General features: G+C 34.4%; 1 protein-coding gene, 2 long non-coding RNA genes, 1 other non-coding gene and 1 pseudogene across 4 annotated transcripts; 2 read left to right on the top strand and 3 right to left on the bottom strand.

Moving 5' to 3' along the window:
* On the bottom strand, positions 5,871-10,415 carry LOC100817137 (uncharacterized; annotated as a pseudogene).
* LOC121173061 (uncharacterized) lies at positions 8,153-8,802 on the top strand. Its single transcript, XR_005887210.1, has 2 exons — positions 8,153-8,293; positions 8,399-8,802. It is a non-coding gene; the product is annotated as an uncharacterized lncRNA (long non-coding RNA).
* Positions 11,313-13,128, bottom strand: NIP7-1 (aquaporin NIP7-1). The gene is made up of 4 exons (XM_014767112.3): positions 12,907-13,128; positions 12,577-12,771; positions 12,424-12,485; positions 11,313-11,837 (listed from the first exon to the last, which is right to left on the bottom strand). The coding sequence occupies exons 1-4, from the start codon at positions 13,126-13,128 to the stop codon at positions 11,615-11,617; spliced, it is 702 nt and encodes a 233-aa protein (XP_014622598.2). The 3' UTR covers positions 11,313-11,614.
* Positions 13,129-19,916: 6,788 nt separating this feature from the next.
* On the top strand, positions 19,917-20,808 carry LOC102663361 (uncharacterized). Its single transcript, XR_003264546.2, has 2 exons — positions 19,917-20,336; positions 20,424-20,808. It is a non-coding gene; the product is annotated as an uncharacterized lncRNA (long non-coding RNA).
* Positions 20,809-21,843: 1,035 nt separating this feature from the next.
* On the bottom strand, positions 21,844-21,940 carry MIR166I (microRNA MIR166i). Its single transcript, NR_048876.1, has one exon. It is a non-coding gene; the product is annotated as a microRNA MIR166i (primary transcript).
* Positions 21,941-22,795: the final 855 nt, after the last annotated feature.

Here is a 22,795-nt window from a genome sequence, read left to right as displayed (position 1 = left end):
GAAGGAACAAAATCCCAGGATACATTAGCATCTCCCCAAATAGACTGACAAGCATTCTTAGTAACAGACTCTTTCTTAGTTTCCTGCAAACAGACTAAATCCACCTTATGTTTTATATTGAGCTTACGGATAGCAGCCCACTTCACCCCCCTCCCCAAGCCTCTACAATTATATGATAAGATTATCATTAGCACAACTGTCATGTCCCTTCTCTGCTACCAGGTCAGAATCTCTCTGCTCCATGTCAACCAAGCTTCCCATGAGTTGCTGAAAGTCCTCCCCGCAAGTCAATCCCATTTGGTTTAGGAGATCACATTGTCTCACGAAGGCTGCTTCCTCTTGATTCTTTGACGATGCAGAGTTATTGTGAGTGACTAACTCCTGATGGGCTTTTTTCTTTTTACACCACATTCTTCTGGAATAAACCTGCAAGCCACTAGATAACATCTGCTGTTTCTGGTGGGGGCTATGAGAAACCGTTTGTTGGGCCACAGGAGTGCAAGGCCCATTAAGGTGGTGGGTCTGTTTATCAAAAGATTCAAAAGGTGGGGTGTGAGAACCGTTGATGTGGGAATTATTTTTTAAAATTCGGCCAGGGCTGGGGATATCTCCCTCCTCAAAAGGGCCATCTGAAAATGCTTTGGGGGAAGATGTGGAAACTGTATTGGATAAATGAGGAAGGTTTTGACATTCGAGTACTGGGTCCGCTACATATTCGTGAATGGTTGCAGGATGTGTTGGCTGGGGAGCTATGGCCAATTCAAAAAGCTTCCTACTTGGGCTAACAACAGAACCCGATGGAGATAAAGTGGTCAAAACCCTGTCAGGTAGGTCATTAACCGCAGGGTCCACGTCGCGCGAACACCCAACGGGCAAAGGTGATGATCGCGCATCCCGGCAGTCCGCGGTAGTGTCGCCGGCAGATATCCCAGCGTCCCTGGGCGGAAATGTTCCCGACGGCCACGAGATGACTGAATCCATGTCGTCGTCTGCTACATCGGAAGGCACTTCTTCAGACGAACTCCATAGGTTCCTCCCATGGCGGGTATCGCCTAACTCCCCTCCGCCGTTTTCTTCAACTATATCAATGCGATGTCTGACTCCGTCAATGAGGACATGCGCAACGTGCTGGATGAGCGGCGGTCGCGGCGTCCTTACCAGGATCCTGGCACGGTCTAGGCGCTGCATGTGTTCCACGTCGTCATCGACGTCAACAAAGTCACCCACTGCGGCCACCATCCTACGCATGAAGTCCGTCTTCCACGCGAGGAGAGGGATACCCCAAACTCGAAGCCAGACAAGTCTGGTTTCGGCCCTCAGTTGAGGAGACCACTTCGTCAAGGAGTAAAACAGAGAGGAGGACTGTTCTTTCTCCTGTCGAATAATATCCGCCGCTTTTTTCTCTGATAGACCAAAGAGAATGGCCATATCATCGCCCATGTAACTAGCCGAAATGCCTGAACCCACATTCCACACCATTTCCTCTTCCAATCTTTCAAAAATTGCTATGTTCTTCAGCCTTCCGACCCAGGCGTTTTGGTATCGAGCCTTATCTTCCACAGATATGGCTAACGAAAACGTGGAGCAGGTGCTAGTGTTGTTACCGAACTGGTTGACTTCCTTTGTCGAAGAATTTGACTTCCTTCCCAGCGCCATCACTGCCTCTGCATATGATTTTGTGGTTGATGTCCCCACTACACCTTTGCGAGAAGCTTCGTTCGTACATGGCGGTCCGTCCTTGCCTGTCTTTGCCCCCATAGGCTTCTGTTTAATGTGAACCTTCATCATCTCTCCACGTCCATATTTGGGAGTATTAACATGAAGTTTTACCCCCCGGATGAAGCTATTGTCGAGAGCTTTCTCTACATTTCGCACGTCTGTTACACCTCTGAGACGCACAAAACCATATCTCTTCCCCTCCTTGTTCCTCCGATTGGGGATGAAGACCTCTTTAACTTCCCCCCACTGATTGAAGTGGCTCCATAGCTCCATCTTGGTTACCTCCTCTGAGAAATTGGTGAAATAAAAGGAGGTAATGTCTGCATCATCCCTCCAGTTTCTCCGGTGATACTGCTGCCGACGTCCGTTCCCGCCATGTGTCTGTTTGGCCGCACCTCTATGCTTCCTATGGCTCACAGTTTGCCACTCATATACGTTAGCTCTTGTAGGCGCTTCGTCATACTTAACGAAACGGTCGTTGGCAAGGTTCCTCTCTCTCACAGAATCACTCACTCTCGGTGTTTCCCTCCGATTGGTGTTCTCCCTCACCCTGACTGTCTCTGTCTCACTCACATTCCCTCTCTCTCCCCCTCTGTCTAACCTTCTCTCTCTATCTCTCACTCTCTCTCTCTCTCTCTCTCTACCTCGCATCTCTCTAAATGTTCTCTATCAGTTATATTTCTTATATTAAGTAAATTCTTAGATTTTACAGAGCCTTCATGAGTTTATATAAACTCTTGAGTTGATAACATTGGTTGATTGGATATTGCAAATGTTCAAGTATTCTTAATTTGATTGGTACTTAGTGTGGTACTGGTATTATTGACTGCTTCTGCTCTGTTGATCAATTACTTGACTTCTTCATAGGAGCTTTTATTTGTTAGTTGTTTAGTTGTTCAGCTTTTCTGATGAATTTCAAATCCTGCAGCAGCTTGTGCCTTTTGGATCTTCTCACTTCAGAGTTCAGATTTTGAGGTTGTGTAAAGAACTTAAATAGTTTGCTTAATACTTGTCAGTAGATTTCAGTGGATGACATAATATGATAATGAAGGTTTGTTTATAGAAATATTCGTTAGAAAAGATGACGGGAAGACCACATCACAAAAAATAATACTACCGTCGTTAATTGAACCCTACGAGTGTGTTTTTTTAAAGATTTAAAAATTTATTCTCGAAATGTAAAAATGGAAATGTAATTTTGACTGATATTGTAGTTTTATGATTCATATTGTGTTTGGTGATTTATTGTGCTCTGTAGAATTTTCAGTACACGTATAATGCGATTCTTATTGATGCAAATTTGGTATTGATAATGATACCTGCTGAATAGAGATTTCTTTGTTTTACTTCATTTTTATTTTAATGGTGAGGGGTGAGAGTTATAATCCCCTAGGAGTATGAGAAGTTGTTTTTTTAACTCAATTTATAATTTCCATTTCTACTCTTTTCTTTCTAATTTACTTTTTTCGTCTAACAATTTTAATTTAAAAAAATATTCCTAAGAATATTAAAGTCGCATTTTTTTTAATGTACTATAAATAACATTCTTATTTATAATTTCTGAGAATTTTTATTTGTGGAAATGCAATGTTACAGCTTGAAATAAATGTCACCTATATCATGTGGCTGATGTAGCCCTATTGGCTACTCCCTTAAAAGGAGGAAGCAACAACGAGTTATATATGCTGAAAGCAGAAACTTCCAACTTCATCAATTTCGCTGCTACCAAACTAGTTTTGCTAAAAATGGTGTTTCGGTAAGTTAACCATTTTACTGGCTTGATTTGATTTTAGTTTGCTTTTTCCAAAATTCAAACCATGCCGATCACTAATGGAAAAGTTCACATTAGGTACTCAAGTATGGACTTTGATTTGTGAATTGTGAGGATGCATCAAGGGGACAGGAATGATGAATACTACAAGGAAACGTATCTTTGGGTGTAGAGTTTAGAGGGAAAGGGAGGGTAAACAACATAGCTTGTGGCTTCAGGTGTGTCTGTATGTAGCGTATGTTTGTACCTATTGACTATTGTACGATAAGGAATATAACATTTTGGAGAAATAGCAGCCGTAAGAAAGTGATCATTACGTTAAAATAAATCAATCTAATTATACTTAAAAATATTTAATACAAGTAGTAGAGAAATACTCATCGAAGGGTTGATGTGCTGCTTACCCATTATTTGAATAATAGTAGTACAGAAAGCTTATATTTACTTGTAAGTGCATCTTCCGGAAATATTGTTACTTTCTATGACAGAAAATAACGTCCACCTGGAGTAAGAGTTTAAGTCATTACTGCAATGGACACGTTATAAAGGAGGGCAACGTGGTTGGAATTACTACTGCAAGTCTGCTAGTGACATTATGATAGCATCAATACCATATTTATTCGTACCAGCTCCAATCAACTACCCCTACAACATATTCAACATTTTCCCTTAAAATAGTTCAATGTGATACTTAAAGTCTGAACTTCCAATCAATTATCAATAATGTTTATTAACAAAATGTTAACCATACGGGTAAATGTTTGGAACTATGATTAACTCGCAAGTAGCAAGGCATAGCTCTGTTGTAGATTTTGAAAGATAGATGTAAATAATATCGCCATTGATAGGGAATTAGAGATTATAATAATACCAAAAGTTGACTCAGATCTCAGTCATGGATTTCTGCTAGCTTTTACAGTGATAATGTAAGGTATTACAAGAATCTGCGTTGCCTCTTCTATGACGGATTGAGTTTCAGCTTTAGACAATTGGCTCCTGGAGAGAAAGAAAAAGAAATTGACACGCGTATTTCTACATACATATCCTAACATCGTTTTCATTAATCAAATACTCTACTTATTTAGTGAATAATTTACCTATCTAAGTACTTCTCACAAACATTTTGATATATTATAGGTCGATTGCCGGTTAAGTAAATCTGATATAATTCATGGAAAGTAATGCGAAGTGTGCTGTGAAATTGTAAGCAAGTGCCAAGTGCCAAGTGACATTATTAAAAAGAATTCATAAAAATGGTGTACTGGCTCAGTTCTCTAATTGTGCTTGTTTAAAGTTGTTGGCGAAGCATTTGGAGAGAAATCTACCAGAAGAAGCAACCTGCTCACATGATAATAGAGGCCCTAGAGTTTAGGCTAAGTCACAGTTTTCCCATGCTGTTTGTGCTGTTAAAGGGAATTTAAGGGGAAGTCTCACTCATTCTACAGATTCCTCAACATTTTCGCATGTTTGAGAATCTGTCATTGTAACTTTCTATTAATATGGCAAGTGAACTATGTTTTTGTGGGTTTAGACTTTCGATAGAAGAGGAAAGAGTCTGATTTGAAGCATAAGTAAAAGAGTACAAAAGAAAAGGTTAAAGTGGAGACTATTGTCTAACTTTCTATTAGAATTACAAAGTATGCCTATTACTCTCTTGGTCATGATTAATTGATTTTGTTTCAGTACTTTAGCTAATAGCGGTAAAGTTGTGCCTTGGTGACTTGTTGGTCATGGATTCAAATCAGGAAACAGCCTCTTTGCATATGCAAGGGTAAGGCTGCGTACAACATCCCTCCCCCATACCTTCGCATAGCGAAGAGCCTCTGGGCAATGGGGTACGAAGTTTTTGAGGGCGAGCCCTGGTGCAGCGGTAAAGTTGTGCCTTGGTGACTTGTTGGTCATGGGTTCGAATCCGAAAACAGCCTCTTTGCATATGCAAGGGTAAGGCTGCGTACAACATCCCTCTCCCATACCTTCGCATAGCGAAGAGCCTCCGGGCAATGGGATACGAAGTTTTTACTTTAGCTAACATCAACTTATAAACTCCTGATTAATCTAAATCAGACACATAAGGATTTAACTGTTACAATATGTTTATAATATCCAACAACTACCAGTGCATATTGTTGTCAGCTGTCACTGGTCAGTGGTCACAGCAGCCATTATATTTTGTCTCCATTTATCTTTTATCTTCCGGAAACTGGTCAATTATTGGGTACTTGAAGGAAAGTTAACAGTTTTCTAATAGAAAGAAAAACCTTTTATTTTGTCTAAAATTTGGCAGATGGTAATCGTCAAATTTGATAACTGACCTAATCAGTTTTGAAACTAAGTAATTGCATTTAATAGCTATCCTTGGTGGGTGGGTAGTCCTGAATTTGATGACTGAGCAAAACAAATTCTAGAATTTTCAATTTCAAGATTTTGACTATATGGTGTTCTTTTGTACACTTATAGTTCATCACGTCGGCACAACAAACATAAATTTTCCTCGGTCATAAATTCCAATAACCTATGTAAGCTCATTGAGCATATCTTAATGCTTTACTTTTGTACTTTAGATGGTTTTCTATCTTGTGAACCTTATCTTAAAAGCTAAAGGTGGAAAAGTGTCATCACTGCTTCATAAAGAGCTACTAGTACATTTTATTTTCTCAACCTTTTGGATTGAATACTTCAGCTCTTGTTGGATGTTCAACCTTGAAGGAGATAGTACAATGTCTTTCCATATCGATCCAGCTTCACAAGTTGGGTTGGGGTGCTTGTAAAGTTCATATATGTTGTTGGCCTTTTCATTCAACGTAGAAATCCTCTTCAAACAATCTATTTCATCTGGATCAACGAGCAATGTCTTGTCTCTATCTTTCCATCCTATCAACTTTACAACATTTATCTGGTCAGTAGTGATGTTGAATATAGGGACCAAATAAGGCCCACCACAGCAATGACAATAGTAAATGATTAGTAATAGAAATATCTAGAGATAGCATTCACATTATATTTTACAGCTTGCAACAAAGTTTTTCATTCATGTTGGTAAATTTCAGAGAGGAAATGGTGAGATACAAATTTTATTATTTACTATTAGTTACATGATCTGTCATTTTGGGAGTAGTTTTCATTTTGCAAAAGAAACCTTAGTCTTGCTTTTATGGAAACTTGGTTTCAGGCGACGAACATACTTTCAAGAATAATCAGTTCATGTTTGATTTGTAGTTGGAAATGCTGCGGCGCACGTTCCAATGCAAATCCAAAGGATAAAAGAAAAATAAACGCAATAGTAAAGATCTTGATTTGTTGGTAAAATGACTTTTGCCTCAAACCAAGCAAGCCTGTTTGCCTGAAACATGTTATGAAACTGAGTTTAGTCTTCAACCTGAGTTTGAAACACCTCAATCGGGAATCCAAACACCCTTTTTCCCCTCCTTATAAAGAAAGTGTGTATGCAGGTTTTTGTTTTTGGCATCAGTGAAAGAATAAGAAAGGGAAATATGTATACCTTAGGTGGGCCTTCCAAAGAATTTGTACTGTATAGCCGGGCATTGTCTACAAGCTGGCAATAAGTCAGAAATGCATCAGCAAATCTCTTGTGAGATGTCAATTGTGACTTCACTCTTACTGCTCTTCTACACATGATAGCTCTCCTGTTGTTGGCATTCAAATTTGTTCACTGTTTGATCATAAGATTGCCAAACTAATATAAAGATTAGGGATGAATCTACCTTATGCCTCTAATGACTGCAAGATAAGCATCACATACTACTCCAACCAGCTCTATCCTATATGGTTTTCTCATTTTGCCTCCAACTAGTTCTGGCCCTTCCCCCTCAATTCGCTGCCAATAGTTTTCGGTCACAGTTCCATCCTCGTTTACCTTGTAGCCAGGTCCCATGCGGTAACGGCGGCGGTGGACATTTCTAGCCATTGTTATTGTCTGCACAACAAATGGTAACCAGGAGAGTGTGCCATCCATAACTACATCACGCCCCTCATTTAGTGCTGTTACTAGGAGGGATGAGGCTGCATCAGTGGATGATTGGTGTACCTGTTTGCAACAATAACTTGATCATGCAATAAACAAAATCACCATACAACAATTAAATGACTGTCATTATGGGAACTGTAAGAAGATCTTCTTTAGAAATTATTTGGCCCTATGAAAATGACTTATTTTTTTTATATAATATCTTTTTAGCTTATTTATAAATTAACTTCATGGTAAGGATTATCAAAATAAATTCTTTCATAACCCATTTCAATAAACCTTTACGGTTAAATTTAAGCTTACATATGTTTTTTATCATGTAAGTTGATGCTTTTCCAATTTTGGTTAAGATTCTAATTTTTTCTTTTATAATTCCCATAAGTTCATGTTCACGGAACCAAAATTGAAAAAACACAAATTTACAAAGAATAAAATTAAAAAAATGAACTTAGAGGAACCAAAAACAAACTTCAGCCTTAAATTTATGATATAAACTGTCATGTTAATAAACTTATTAAGCATAATTAAGTTGTCCATGATAATCTATCCTTATAAATTTTGGCTATGCCACTGTTGACCATATTCACCCCACAGAAAAGTAAAAAAAAGAAGGAATGTTAACACACATTTGTGCTATATATATACAGAATAGAATACAGGGAAATGAGCAGAGAAGAGTCTGAATCATGTCACCAGTTCAGCTGTTCGAATCATGTCCTGATGCCCTCTTGCACTGAGGGCCTTATAGATGACATCTGATTCTTTGAAGGCATCTGCCTCAATGATTACGGCATTACCTGCTGCTCCTGCCCAGAAAGGTCTGTTTAAATTTCATGAACACAAAAATTAGGTTTGTTTAAGCATTTCATATATCATAGGATAAGTTATATTATTGAAAAACAAAGTGATTCGTTCTTGTGCAGAGAATATATAATTGACTTCTCTTACTCTTTGAGAATGTCCTTAAGCACAGTGCTCTTGCCAGCTCCCATGCCACCACCCATGAAAAGAAGCACTGGGCTCCTATCACAGTGTGCTACTGGAGCCATCACCTCTGTGCATTGAGAGTCATCATTTGTGGCAAGTCCCATTGCTTTCATCTCTTCCACTAATGTGTTGAAAACTCTAGCCACCTTCAGATTCTTGGTCACTCTCTCGAACCTTTGTTCCCTGTGCAAAGGATACTATTTATTTAGCTCAGAAAGGAAGACTACCCCTTTTCACACCGCTGATATCAATAAAAACATTTATGAGAACTGTGACATATTCACTCTCAGTCTCAGATACCAACAGGGCATAAATTGATACGAGTTACAAGTTATCAAAAGTAATTTATTCATAAACAAGATTCTTTTTTCATTTGTTGCTACTTCAAAAGGGAATTATGTTTCATTGATTTCTAAGGGCAGCTACAATGGTAAACCTTTGGTCCCTTTTATAGGTTTTTCACATCCTATTTCACAACATATGATCCTCACATTGTTTCCAAAGATGGTTCAATTAGTATAGTTGGAGAATTATAGTAATACACTAATACACACCTAGTTGCCGCCATAACTATGTGCCTGAGCTTCGCTTTTGGTTCAACTTCAGAGCTAAACACCTGCAAAAACCAGACAAAAAGAAAACAGTTCTGTTACCTAGTATATTATATCTACGATTTAATATAAGGATAAAATATGTTTTTAGTTCCTCAATTTTTATTTAAATTAGCCATAGTCTCTGCATTTCAAAAGCCATATTTTTGGTCCTCATCTTTTTGAATCCAGTGGAGTTACTCTCTGATGCAATGTGGCTGCCATGTAACATGTCGCTACTATGTGTTAGTCGTTAGCCACATTAGGAAACAAGGTTAACAAAGTTAGACTGAGAGACTAGTTCCACCAATTTTCAGAAATGTGAAGATCAAAATCGCCAATTTTAAAGTATAGGGACTAGGCAAAAAATTGAGAGACAAGACACAATATTTTACAGTATAAAAGATTTTGACATGTCTAGATACCTGACTTATCAAAACATCACCATGGGTCCAATGGAATGCAAAGTAACTAAGAATGCATCTCTCAAACTCCTCCACAAGCTTGACTGAAAGTGAATCCGCATCTGGTTCGTTCTCGAAGAAGGCGTAGAGATCATCTTCACAATCCTCTGAATTCCTTATGTATTCAGAAGCCAATTTACAAAGAAGAGGACAACTTCTCCTGTCTTTCAACCCCATTTGCCTAGCTGCACCATTTCATTAAGATAATCTCACGTACAAATATGACCAGTATCATCTTATATAATAAATTTCTATTAACGCTTATGGATCCATAAGTATATACATCACTGAAAGAATACATAATTAGACACATAAATTATTATTACCTACGTAATGAGAGAACTTTTCAAGCTTTGGGGTTTGGTTTGCCTTTGATTTTCTCAGACGTGGCATGATCTGTCGATCCCTATTTGTTTTAACGCGATAATGCATTGCTGCGGCAAATATCAACCCAATAGAGGAAGCCACCACGATCTCTGTGAATGTGGGCTTGCCATTATACTCTGAAATTTAATTAACAAGATTGAGATATATACCAGTGAGGAATGAAAATCACATCCTAATGAGTTTAATTCACTTTAATTTGCATGTGGAACATACATCGATAATAACATAAGATCAATCAAAGAACACCAATTAAACACAATGATGTCATATTCATGCATGGCATGCACTTGAATTATGTTATAATAAGAGTACGTTACGTACCTTTCTGCATTTCGCTTAGAAATGTATAAGACACAGACCATGTGCACCACCGTAGGTGTAAGAGATCATGGAATTACTCTGTGGCTGGATCGCTGCTGTTTTGATTTCTGAAGAATTTGATTTTGTGGTTGGTATTGCGTTGAAGGAATTCTTGCCTTGACGCGTACGTGGCTTTGCATGGCTACGGCATCGTGGCCTGAGAAATTGTTATTACAAATTCTTTTTTTACTAATTATTTCTACAACTGAATAATAAATATTTTTAATAAGAAAACAATATTTTTGTTTTCTTAAACAAATCAATCTCTTAGAGCATTAGTTAAAAATTAAAATTTTCATGTGAATGTATATACTTCAGCTAGCTACTAATTAGTATCACGTGCAATGGATATCATTTTCAAGTCAACTCTGAATTCTTTTACTTTTATCTTGATTTTAAATGTTTTATCTTCATTTGCCATTTGAATTGTATTTATATCCTTTTCAAGTTGTATCTTTTCTATTATTTTCTTGCCATTACTTTAACTTTACAAGTTTTTACATTTCTTTTTAGGTTCATTTATTGAGTTATTTCCTTGCAATTTTTTATATTAAATATTTATTTATAGTTTGGTTCTTTTTTCATTCTTCAACGCTTTTGTAGATTTTATTGTTGCATTTTTTTTATTTTATTTGTTTCTAGAATGCTATTTTCATAAATTTATACAGTAAATATATTTGTCATGTGAAAAATGGTGTCAATACTATCTAGGAGGAACGACTAAAAATAAGTTTTTTCTTAAAAAAATATAAACTAAATTGGATAATATGAAATTACATGGACTAAAAACAAAATTTTATAAAAAGACCTACAGGATCTAAAATCATATTTTTCCAAAAAGAAAAACACTGAGAAATAAAAGTGAAAATCACTGACTATCTCGAATTCAAAGAGGCTATGCACTGCCATTTAAAATCAAAGAGTGGAAACATTTCGTAAGAATTCGAATCAAGGTAAATTACTGATTAATCAAAATCAATCTTCAAAACAAATTTTCTAAACAAATATATGGATTGATATGACACGATTGCTGCCAATCAATCCCTCATGTTATCTCAATTTTTGAGCTTCAGCATCTTATTGCTGACATATTTTTAACAAAGTTTACTATAATTACAGTGGAAACTTATGATAAACACCATCTGATATTCCTTTTGTTCTTAACACATATCTTTGTCTGAACCCTTCTACTCTTCCATAGGATAAACTCCAATTATTCTCTACCAGCAAAATCATGGGCCCACTTCTCCCTAGAGAAAAAAAGAAGAAAAAGGAACAACGAAGAATTCAGCTGCAAAAGCTATCTAATATGCAATGATTACTACTGATTCTGCAGAATCATGTCGGTGCATTAACTTGAGCAAAAGGGTATGGAACGACCAACATCAATGATGTTTGGGGAGGACAAAGTACTAGAATGTTGGTCTCGAAGGCGTAGGAAACGAAACATTGCAGCTCCTGCTATAGCTCCACCACTGGGGGCTACCATGTATATCCATATGTTCTTGAATTTCCATGAGAGAATTGCTGGACCTAATGATCTTGCAGGATTCATTGATCCACCGGAGACTGGGCTGCATAAATGACTTTTACATTTGAAAAAAAGACTAACACACAAGTTTGATAAGACTTATTTCAGAGAAATAATTGTTTTCTTTTTCAAAAACTTTTCCATTGGCAAAGAAAAAGGCAATTATTTCTCTAAAATAAGTTGAACCAACCACAACAAAGCTTATCACACCGGATGGGGTCAACTTCATGGATGACCTGATGGCATTTGACTCGGTTAAAGACCGAACCTATAGAAATATTATTTACTATGTGATTCCTCTTAAAAACTTCCTATATCTTTTCCTGTCTCTCATTTTTCACACGACAAAAACATGCAATGTACTCTTAGTCACTAGCTAGTGTTTTGAATGACCTTTTTTATATGTGGACAAATCACTTTAATTGATTTTCTTGTTATCTTTTTATCAATTGGTATTACATCAATATTTTCTTGTGTACAATTATTTCCTATCCTAACATTTCTGATGTGACAACACATTCATCTTAATTTTACTAAAATTACCAAAAATCTAAAATAAGTTGAACCAACACAAACTAATTTTACTAAGCATTTTTTTTTTGAAAAAAAAAGAGTTTATGGGTAGGTACCCTGTGATTAGTACAGCAAGCCCAATTGCCATTCCAGCAACAAAGCCAGATAAATGGCCCACCTGTACAGTGTCAAAAATTTTAATCAGCTAGTTTAATTTTTAAGGAACTTAAATATGCATGTATATAAATTTGTTGCTTATTAGTCCTCACTGATTGAGATTCAGATGTCAAAGCTGCAACGAGGAACATGATGATGAAAGTTGCAATAACCTCCACCCAGAAGGCAGAGTTGCACCCTTGGAGTGGCATGGTCATCATAGCATCTGATTTTATGCCGTATACAAGGCTACCTACGTATGTTGCCGACATAGAACCTACTGTCTGTGCTATTATGTAAACTGGAACCTGTTACGGGAAAAATAATGGTACATAGTCATAAACTAATCAATTATACCACCAGAAATTTTTAACAAGGGCTATGCTATGCCATGCTATGCTATGCTATGCTCTTTTGTTCGTTTTATTATTACTTATTAGCACCTTCAACCATGGAAATTGACCAATTGTTGCAAAGGCTATTGTGACAGCTGGGTTAACGTGCGCACAAGATATTGGCCCTATAGAGAAAATAATCACCACCACTGTTAATCCTGCTGTAGCTGCATACTCCAGAAGGCCCACTGCACCATTTTGGAATCGTGTGCTTGCAGTGATTCCACACACACAGAACATCAAAATAAAAGTACCCACCACCTCAGCCATCACCTACATTACATATCAAAATTACTTGTACTTCTCATAATATCAAATCAAACATAATAAGATTTACTTCCAAGGGAAAATAATATGCACTATATTTGGTTTCTGTTTGGATCCTGTTTAAATTCTCTTATAGCCTTCTACAGGATTTTACCTAATATATTGTTAAGTTAATAACACTTACCTTTCTCTCATTAGTAATTGTCCAAATTGCTACCTACGTCATATTCCATACAATGCTATTCACTCCACATTTTTGTCATCCTTACATATCTAGAATTATATTGTACAATACATTAAGCATTGCTTGTTTGGTTAAAATGTTTTCTAAAAAATCCAATACGAAAATTGTAACAAAATAATCCAGGGACAGTTGCATTCCGTAAATAGTTATAGGAGAAAAAATAAGAAAGAAAAATTAAATATCTCCCATCAACTTATGCACTTTTATAAAAGTTCTCTTATTTAACTTCTCCCATGAGTGCAGGTTGATTTTAACTTATGAGAAAAACTCATTTCATTTACTTTCTTATCTTCTTTTTCTAGAAGTGTTTATAGAGAAGTTTATCCAAATAAAACCTAAATAAACTTAGAAAGGCTGCGTATACTCTTACCATGCGAGCACAATTCAGGTCAATTTTGATGGGTATGAATTTAAGAGCAGAGTTGTTAGCCAAAACATATCTGTGCTTTGATGTTGCAGCTCTATACCCAATCTCCTTATCTTCCTCACATAGGCCACTACTTGATGCATAATTTGAAGAATCAGAAGATTGGTGCTTCTCAAATATGTCTGTCATGATGAAACTTGTGTTGAACACAGGTTGGTGAAACAAAAATATTTAGCTAAATCTTTAATGAGATCTCATATATGTAAAGTAAGTGCAAAGAACATGTTCCCTAGAAAAAGTTCAGTTCTAACATTCCATGTAACTGTCATGATGCAAAAATGTAGGGTAAGTTTAACTATGTGGTTGGAACCTTTTGTTCCTCACACATCTTTGGCTTCTTAAAAGATTTTCTGAGGGCATCTACACACGATTCATGTGTTGCTCGCGTTGACGTAAAGAAGAGAAATTTGTGCTTATTAACTGCTCCATTATAGAAAGCAAACTAATACTTTCCAACAAATGTAAAGCACTATCAAATGTTCTCTTACTTTTTACTTATTCTTTAGTACGTAGAATCCAAACTAAAAGCTAGTCCTCAACCAATTCCTGACTAATATTACTAAATTTTGTTTCTTTTCTTCTACCTTTCAGTTTCCTCAATTTCTTTCTTCTTGAATTGGCATTCGTGATAAATAACACGATATGATTATGTTGGATAAAGAAAGATATAAATTTTATCGAACAAAAAACTAATATGTTTTGTACTTTTGTTGTAGAACTCACTACTAAATTTGATATAAATCATGTCTTTTTTTATAAGATGACCATATCATATTACTGAAGAACATGAGAAGATTCAAATCCTTTTTTCTTATACTAAAAAATTATATGTTCATGTTTGAAGTAACCCCACATAAATTTTTAGTCATAAGAACATTGCAAAACTAGGCAGAGTATATGCTATCATTTTTTATGTATTAGAATTTTCTATATGGTCAACAAAAAAAAATAGTAACAATAATACTTACTCCCTACTCAAGTTTAAAAACCGCTTTGTAAATGGTAAGTAATAAAATAATTAAATTTTGACATGGTAAATTTTAAAAGCTGCTTTGCAGACTCAAGTTTAAGAACTGCTTTGTAAATGATTAAATAATCGAATTACCCATTATATGTAATTACCATATAGTATTTTTTTTAACAATTACATAAATTGCTGTTGTTTTTGTCCATGTAAAATATTCAAGAAAGTAGACTATACACAAGCAGCGTAGCACAATGTTGTTATTCAATCATAAAGTATAATATATGATAAATTTATTAACTTTTGTAATCTAATATTTTTTTAATAAAATTGAGTTTACATTTTAAAAAAACTTAAAAGTCATAAGGATGACGATTTTTACATTGTTGGGAATGTAATATTTTTTATAATGACAACGCATAATTGTTAGACTCGTAGTATTAATACATAATTTTAAGAATTCATATTAAGCCATATTAAATTAATCAAAAACTATTGTTTTGTTGCCCATATTTACTTGTAGAGATAAAAAGATATCATAGTCAACTAAGTATTAAAAACTTTTAAATGATATAATATGTCATCAAATGAAGCACATGTCGCATATATATTTTCAAAATGCATACCTAAATAAATTATCAAATTATACATGCAAGGACTTTAGATCAAATATTTTTTTTTTCTGACATGAATTATTTACTTGTTGAAAATCTGAGAAGTTTTGGAATTCGTCTAAGAAAAAGCAAAATTATGAATGTATAAGTAATTCTTAAATTAATTTAAGTCTCTTATTATTTTGGATCGTTTGACTAATGACTAGATTATGTACAACCAATCAAGTAATAGACCCTTTATTAGCCAAACTTTTCTCGTGGGGCAACCTATATTTATAGGACCAACAACTCGCATTTATAGAACCGACTTAATACATAATTGATTACCCTCGCGCATTATTGGCTAAGGAAATTCTTAGATCACAAAGAGCTTGTGACCAACCTTAATCACATCAAAGTCACACGTTGTAGAATTCATCCGATTTTTAAGTTCACACCGAACATTACTAGCTAGTCTTTGGTGTCAACAACTTTAATAATTTTTAGCTTAATTAAGAGTTGTTCTTTTCATTTAAATTGATTAAATTATAAGAAATATTTCAACTATTTTACGAATTATTTGAAATAAATTTTATTCATCTAAATAAGATCAAATACAATGGTTTAGTATTAACATTTTCCATTAGATAATCGTATATCTTCACTTTATTTAGTTAATACTAAAAATTTAATAAGAAATGCTGATTTACTAATAGATTTAGTTTTAAAAAAAGACCATTTGGTACCATTTCATAGAGGACTTTCCTTTTAAAAATATAAAAAATGCAAGAAAATTACTATAGAACAATAACATTTTAATTGGATACAAACTTATTCATTGATTAGATAAAAATAATATATGCTATAAAAAGATAAAAACAATATATAATTGAATGCACTTATTGTTTAATATAATTATAAATTTGAATTTTACAATGTTGCATTCCCAAAATCAAGAAGTTTTCATACACAAAATTAATTATATAACAAAATTAAGATAAAAATGAGAAAATTAATTTTAAAAGAATTCACATATATTCCATTAAGACCGCTTTTTATAGATTTCATTAGTTTAACATGTTTTCTTGTAAAAAAATTGCAAACAAAATTAAGTAAAATGAATTAGACAATATCAATTAAAAGGGGGTGCAAAAGATATATTGTAACTTTTATATGGTTTAAGTTGATAAAAAGGTAAAATAATGTGTTTTTGCAAATTATAGTTATACCCTTCAATTTTAGTCTATCTGGAGATTAAACAAATGTGCAACAACGCATAAAATTGTCTTTCATTCTGTGGCTTGCTAAAAGGAACCACTACTTACTCTTGACAAAGTTGTTTTTTTGAACAAGGGTTCCCTACGTCCTTTATGTTCAAATGAGGCGGAGTGAAATGCTCATTTATTCTTTTCTTGTAGAAAATCTTTCCAAGTTTGGGCTTGCATTCGTGATTTGACTCATTTCCGCAGACGTTTCACTTCTTTACAGCGCATTACTGACTCTTTAATTAGGGACAGATCCATATCAGGTGTAGCAAGATTAAGTTTTTTATGTATAGATAAGCGCACCTGTTGTATTTGTTTTATCATCTTGATATAGGTCTTCTTGTATTAGAGAGACTTTTTATTTTTTCTAGCTGGAGATATGACCCGTTTATTGTTGTATCATTTTGAGTTAATATAATTTACATTTTTCCAAAAAAAAAAAAACAGCAAATGTGCAACAGAAAATGAACTCCTGAAGTTAATTTTAACAATTGGGCAAAAAACAATACCTTCATTGACTTTAATTTGACAATTTCGTCATCACACACAATGTTTTCATCATCCCAGTTAAATTCTTATTGAGGCGAAACAAGATATTTGAGTAGAACAAAACCACTGTGCATTAATGTTCCTAAGTTAATGTACACACTACACAATACGTCAACAAAACCACTGTGCTTGCTATGGCTTAGCGTGCATTTTGTGTGGGTCCATGTGTTGCTTGGGCTAATCTCTCCGCTAACATGACCATTTGTGAACCAAAAAAATCATCGGAATATTAGAGATCATGGAGTTATAAATTGGCGGAAGATGAAATTAGTGGCAATTGAAAAAGCATAAATTACTTAAATTCATTATGTCCATCCATCCCTATATATTAACTCACTATATTAAATTTATTAATTTTTAAAATAATTATTTTAAAATAATTCAAACAATAATGATTGAGTTATAATATAAAATTAATTTTCGCTACAAAAGCATTAAACTCATTTTATAAACACTTCACCAAATTTTTTTTTATTTTTATCAAATCATAATATCTAGCATACTTATATTTTTTTATCTCGTGTGGAATAACATTCCTTTTAAATTGTTTCTTTTTGCCTGTATATAATACTTTTATTTGTCTCTTTTTAACTTCCCTTTCAAATTGTTTGACGTTATTTTTTTTTAACTAAAATACTTTTAATTACTTTATAATTTCTATAATTAATAAATAATAAATGCTATAAATTAATAAGATAAATTCATTATTCATTTTGTGAAGATCCGAGAATACACCTAATTTATGTTAATTAATTAGGTAAAAAAATATGAGTCTCAATAATTTCAATGATACTTTTAAAAAAATAATATAAATTATTATCAAATTTAATGTAACTATTTTTTTAATGAGTGGGAATTTAGTAAAAGGATCTTATGTACACAGAGAAAGGTAGTATTTTACTTGGCAACGAGAAGTGAAAAGTATTGAAGTGAGAAAGAAAAAAAAAACCTAAAGTCCTCCCATTGTTGTGTTCATAAAGGAAACTTGAATTGTTTAGCAATTATTTTCTAACACATCTCAAAAAGATCTAGTGCCACAAAGGCTTTGTAAGAATGTGAATTTTGAAGAAGCCTAGAAATCATGGTTTTGAAATTTGGACTGGCAGGTTGAAGTGGAGATCGGTCATGTGTCCAATTTAAAGCTTCCTAAAAATTGGTGTGTCTTTAAAGTGACTCAAAACTGCTGAATCAATTGAAAATCGGAAAAATCAAGTGAGTTAGCCAGTTTCAACAGTTTCGCTTAAAATTGTTTTGTTTTTTTTTTAGAAAAAAACTTTCAAAATAATATTGTCTTGTTGTTGTTTAAAAAAAAAATGAATTAATGAACTTAAATATCACGTGGATTAGATTTGTCGTATGTTATGACTACTTTTAAGTAAAATTTACTTTTTATTATTAATAATTTATGCATATTATGTTTTTTTTAATATTACTAGCATATTATATTAAAATATTAAAAAAATATTTTATTAAAATCGATTCAACCCTAATTAAACCATTGACATTGAATCAGTATCTAACCAGTCCGTTTCTGACAATATTGATAGAAATAGATTCTGGAAATGTAGTGGAGAGGACCACTTGTTACTTGTGATACGTAGTTTCTGCCAAGAAAATAATTCATCCAAAGCTTTTAAATGTTGGAGAGAAATTTGTTACCAGGGGCATATGCTGATAAACACATACAGGATGGTTTTCTGCCATGACATCATGGATAAAGATATTATGGAAGGAATGCAACAATTAGGTTTTGACTTTTGAGTGAGGTTTTGCAGACTTGTCAATAAATAAACTCATAAAAGCCTAAATGGCTAAAATAAGAGACTAGATAGATAGAGCTACACTTGGACAGTTGGACCACAGTGAGTCACTCTGCAGTAGTTTGATAATTGTGTCTCTTAACCAAGATCTGGTGTTTAATCATCCAGTTATGACTAGAGATACTACTTTATTTTAAAATGGACTGATCTGGTAGGAGAAGATCAATTGGGTGCCAAATTGAAGTCCCAAATAACTCCTGATTACACTAAAAAAAGTGTGAAATTTTGAAAAAATACTACTTGGACCAACACTACTGTGAGGTCTTGATTAATTTTCACGTGAGACTTAATCAAATTTTTAAATTTATGAAAAAAGTTAATAGCGTGTCACATAAAGATCGGTCAGGACTGCACAATCCAGGACATGTAATAATTTCTCGCAATTGTGGCATGAAAGGGGGGTTTGTCTGTTAGACAGCTGCTCTATTGAGTCACGATAATTGGATGTAAGTTAAATGTTTGCTTGTTGGGAAATCTGCAAAAAAGCAGGTTTAGGTGTTGGTGGCGTAATAGGTGGTGCCAGTGGCATGTGCATGCCAGCTTTTCATCTTCCAAAGAAGCATGTAGTTTGTTATCTAAGCTTTCTGCAGTTTCTCTTTGCTGGAATTTGCTTGGTGGCTTAGGTAAGTGATCTGGAATCTGATTTTATGGAACCTCTGCCCGTAATTAATCAATTATGGCATGAACCAACATTGGAGTCTGCTTTGGGAATTGGGATGACCCTACGAACTCTTTTTTAAGGCTGTCTGTTACTGTTCTTTTTATTTCATCTGTACCAAAATAAAAATGATGACTCAGATGAATCTAACAAATTACAACAAGCGTGTGGGGTCAAGAAACATGTTCTGATGCTAATATGAGCACAACATTGATTATACATATGTTTATGAACTATTATACTCACAAGGTGGTTCTAGAGATCAGTTTGATGATTTTTAATTTAAATGTCAATTTTCAAAAGTTTGATTCAAGTCTGCAGTTTGCTCTTATCAATGCACCAGATAAAGGACAAGACAAGATTTTAAATAAGTTAATAAAGTTATAATTATTAATGCTTTATAAACTTTTCAAACATAAAATTTGATCATGTTTCTAACCTTATTACACATAAGCAGATATGCTATGTAAATTTTGAGATGCAGTGCAAAATTTCAAGTACTTTTGTTTAACCACCTTTATTCGTCTGGTCTTTGTATGAAGGGTGCTACATTTGTTTGCTTCTCACTGTGAATGGCATTTCAAGTCACATTCATGGCTTATCTAGGGTATTTTGTCCTAGCTAAGAACTGATCTAGAGTTTGTTCTCACCTAGTTTTCAACCGACTTTACAAATTCATAAAGCCAATAAGGTATGAGTTACCTGCTTCGGGGGTTTATTTCCATCACAGGTGAAACATGCCAGAACAATCATACTGTTCTTTTTGCCTTTTGTGCAGGTGAATAGACAAGTGATACTCCCCAATCCATACTCTAGTGTCTACATGCTCCTGTCACCTGTAACTGCAATTTTTCTGCAAAGGATGATGTCAAGACTCCAAAATGCCCCTGGATTGAATCATGCTGGCTGAGCTACTGGATGAATAGTAATCCTTATATAAAAGCTATTACATATTCTGTGGAAGCCATGTGACTTTGGAACAATTTTTATTGCTTGTTATAAATAATCTACTACCAAGAGTGTGGATTAATGATGTGAGATTGTTAAAGCTGAAATATTAGTCTCAAATTTGAATCTTATATGGGCAATTGTGTTAAATATTCCAAAAAGAACTTTACCGTCTATAATGTTTTTATCCGACTTGAATAATATTGTTTTCCATAGAGAATATTGTAGTCTCTCACAAAAATTATAAATATTCTTACCTTAAAAAAAAAATCCCGCTCCCGGTGGCTACGCCCGTGTATGGATCCACAAGATTTTTTTTCCTTTAATTTAAGTTGCAACTATGTCATGTCTAACCTTGGATTGTATTACTGTAATACTATTTTTTTTCACCAATTATTATTTCACCATTTCTCTGCACTGATATTAGAGTGCAACTGTACAAGAAGACTCTCAAATCAGATTCAGACGCAAATGATTGGATGACTAACATTGTTGCATCTAATCATTCGGCTAATAATTTATTTACCTATATCAGTATTAGCTAAAGATGAATTAGATTGAAATGACTAGGTGCGGTTTAGCTTTATGCTGGAAATCTCTCATGATTGTGATCCCAACAAAGCCCGCCCTTTGATATTTTGTGTCTATGGTGTGTGCTTTTCCATGTGATTATTGTGGAATAACAACAAAAAGTTATGAGGAATCTTGTGATAATCTTCTCATTACATCAGTTACAGCAGCAAGTAAGGAGCACTTTGAATAAATCAAATTGCCTTTCTTCTCACATCTTTCTCTTTCTGATTCCATAGTTCTAGTTTTTTGAAACCACCAAGGGTAACTTGCCTACCTGCTAAGAGATGTTATTATTCTGGAGCAGACTGAAGAGATTGTTCCCCAACAGAACACAAGCAAGAACAAACTCAATATGTTGTTCAGGTCCAAAAAAGAAAAAAAAAAAACTCCACAAGAGTTTATCAACAAACCAAACCAACACATCTATTCATATGAATATGAAAAAAATAAGCTATAGATGAAATGTAAGAACTTTGAAATTATGAGTCATAACCACCTGGAAGCTTATACAATAACCAATTAGTCCTGCATTGCTCTTTTTTTTTTTGGCAATCCTCCTTTGGTTTTCAATTGCCTGAGGACTTGTTCAAGAGCACAACATCACAAGGAGAATGCTTAAAGAAAAGATTGTGTTAATTGTGTATGTACTAAAGGAAGAAAATAGTGTCTGCTTGGTTGCTGAGGGGAATGAAGCCTGGTCCGAAATCACTCAGAAGAGTCATGTCTGAGACTACTTGCATGAATGGTCTCGAACCAGACGACATTCCCCTCAACTTTTTATGTATATATGGCAGACAGGGGAAGGGTGGGAAGGTAGGGAAGAGAAAAAAGAGAACATGAGAGAGAGAGAGAGACAGATGGCTAAAGTTCTTGATATGGCCATGCATTATTTTTTCATGGTTCCTTATTATATACGTAAGTTTCAGAAGAGATTCTTTCTTCTTCTTCTTCTTCTTTCATTTGGCCGTTGAGGAGATTCTTTCTTTGCTCACATGATTTGAAGTCCACTTTCTACACTACTCCTAACTTAGCTTTTTACACGTACGATTTTCGTTTAATAGTAGGAGCTGTTTCCATCATGAATCATTCATACAATATATAAAATATGGTTTTTTTGTTGAACAAGTTAACACTTTGTCCGCATGTTGTTTGATTAAACTAATTTATAAGTCATTTGTCCTTGCGTTGGGATCGATTAATCAATCTACTTTGGAAATTGCCTTATCAAATACTACCTAATTGAAATTGTACATGTATATGATATTATATTATTAGAAGGCTAAAAACTTGTCCACCAAACCATAGTTAAAGCAAAGGACACCCTTTTCACGTACTTAGCTAGCCACATGAGACTCACAAAAGTAGTAACTGAAATTGGGGGCACATTATACCCTTATTAGTGTTATAATCAAAGTTTTGATATTCTCATCGGTTTTGATTCTTTTGAAGGTTTTGACCTTGAGTTTATACTCAGCTCTCAAGTAAAGGATTTCCCTTTTGCTTGCCACTAGGGTAAGGAGAAGTAGTGATGGACTTTGATGGGGATCCATCATACTAGAGCAATATGCCAAACTTGACTAGCAAGTTTAACAAGAAAAGTCGTTTAAAGGCATAAGCATATATACAAAG

The sequence above is a fragment of the Glycine max genome, chromosome 2 (assembly GCF_000004515.6).
Source record: "Glycine max cultivar Williams 82 chromosome 2, Glycine_max_v4.0, whole genome shotgun sequence".
NCBI classification, from domain to species: Eukaryota; Viridiplantae; Streptophyta; class Magnoliopsida; order Fabales; family Fabaceae; genus Glycine; species Glycine max.
Note: the sequence above shows the minus strand (reverse complement) of the source record. Positions and strands in the feature narration are given on the sequence as shown.

Excerpts from the sequence above, each read along its gene's own strand:
- NIP7-1 (XM_014767112.3), bottom strand. The coding sequence starts at position 13,128 with ATGGCTGAGGTGGTGGGTACTTTTATTTTGATGTTCTGTGTGTGTGGA. Across the intron at positions 12,772-12,906 it reads GTCAATTTCCATGGTTGAAG|GTTCCAGTTTACATAATAGC; the intron begins GTGCTAATAAGT and ends TTCCCGTAACAG. Across the intron at positions 12,486-12,576 it reads TGACATCTGAATCTCAATCA|GTGGGCCATTTATCTGGCTT; the intron begins GTGAGGACTAAT and ends GACACTGTACAG.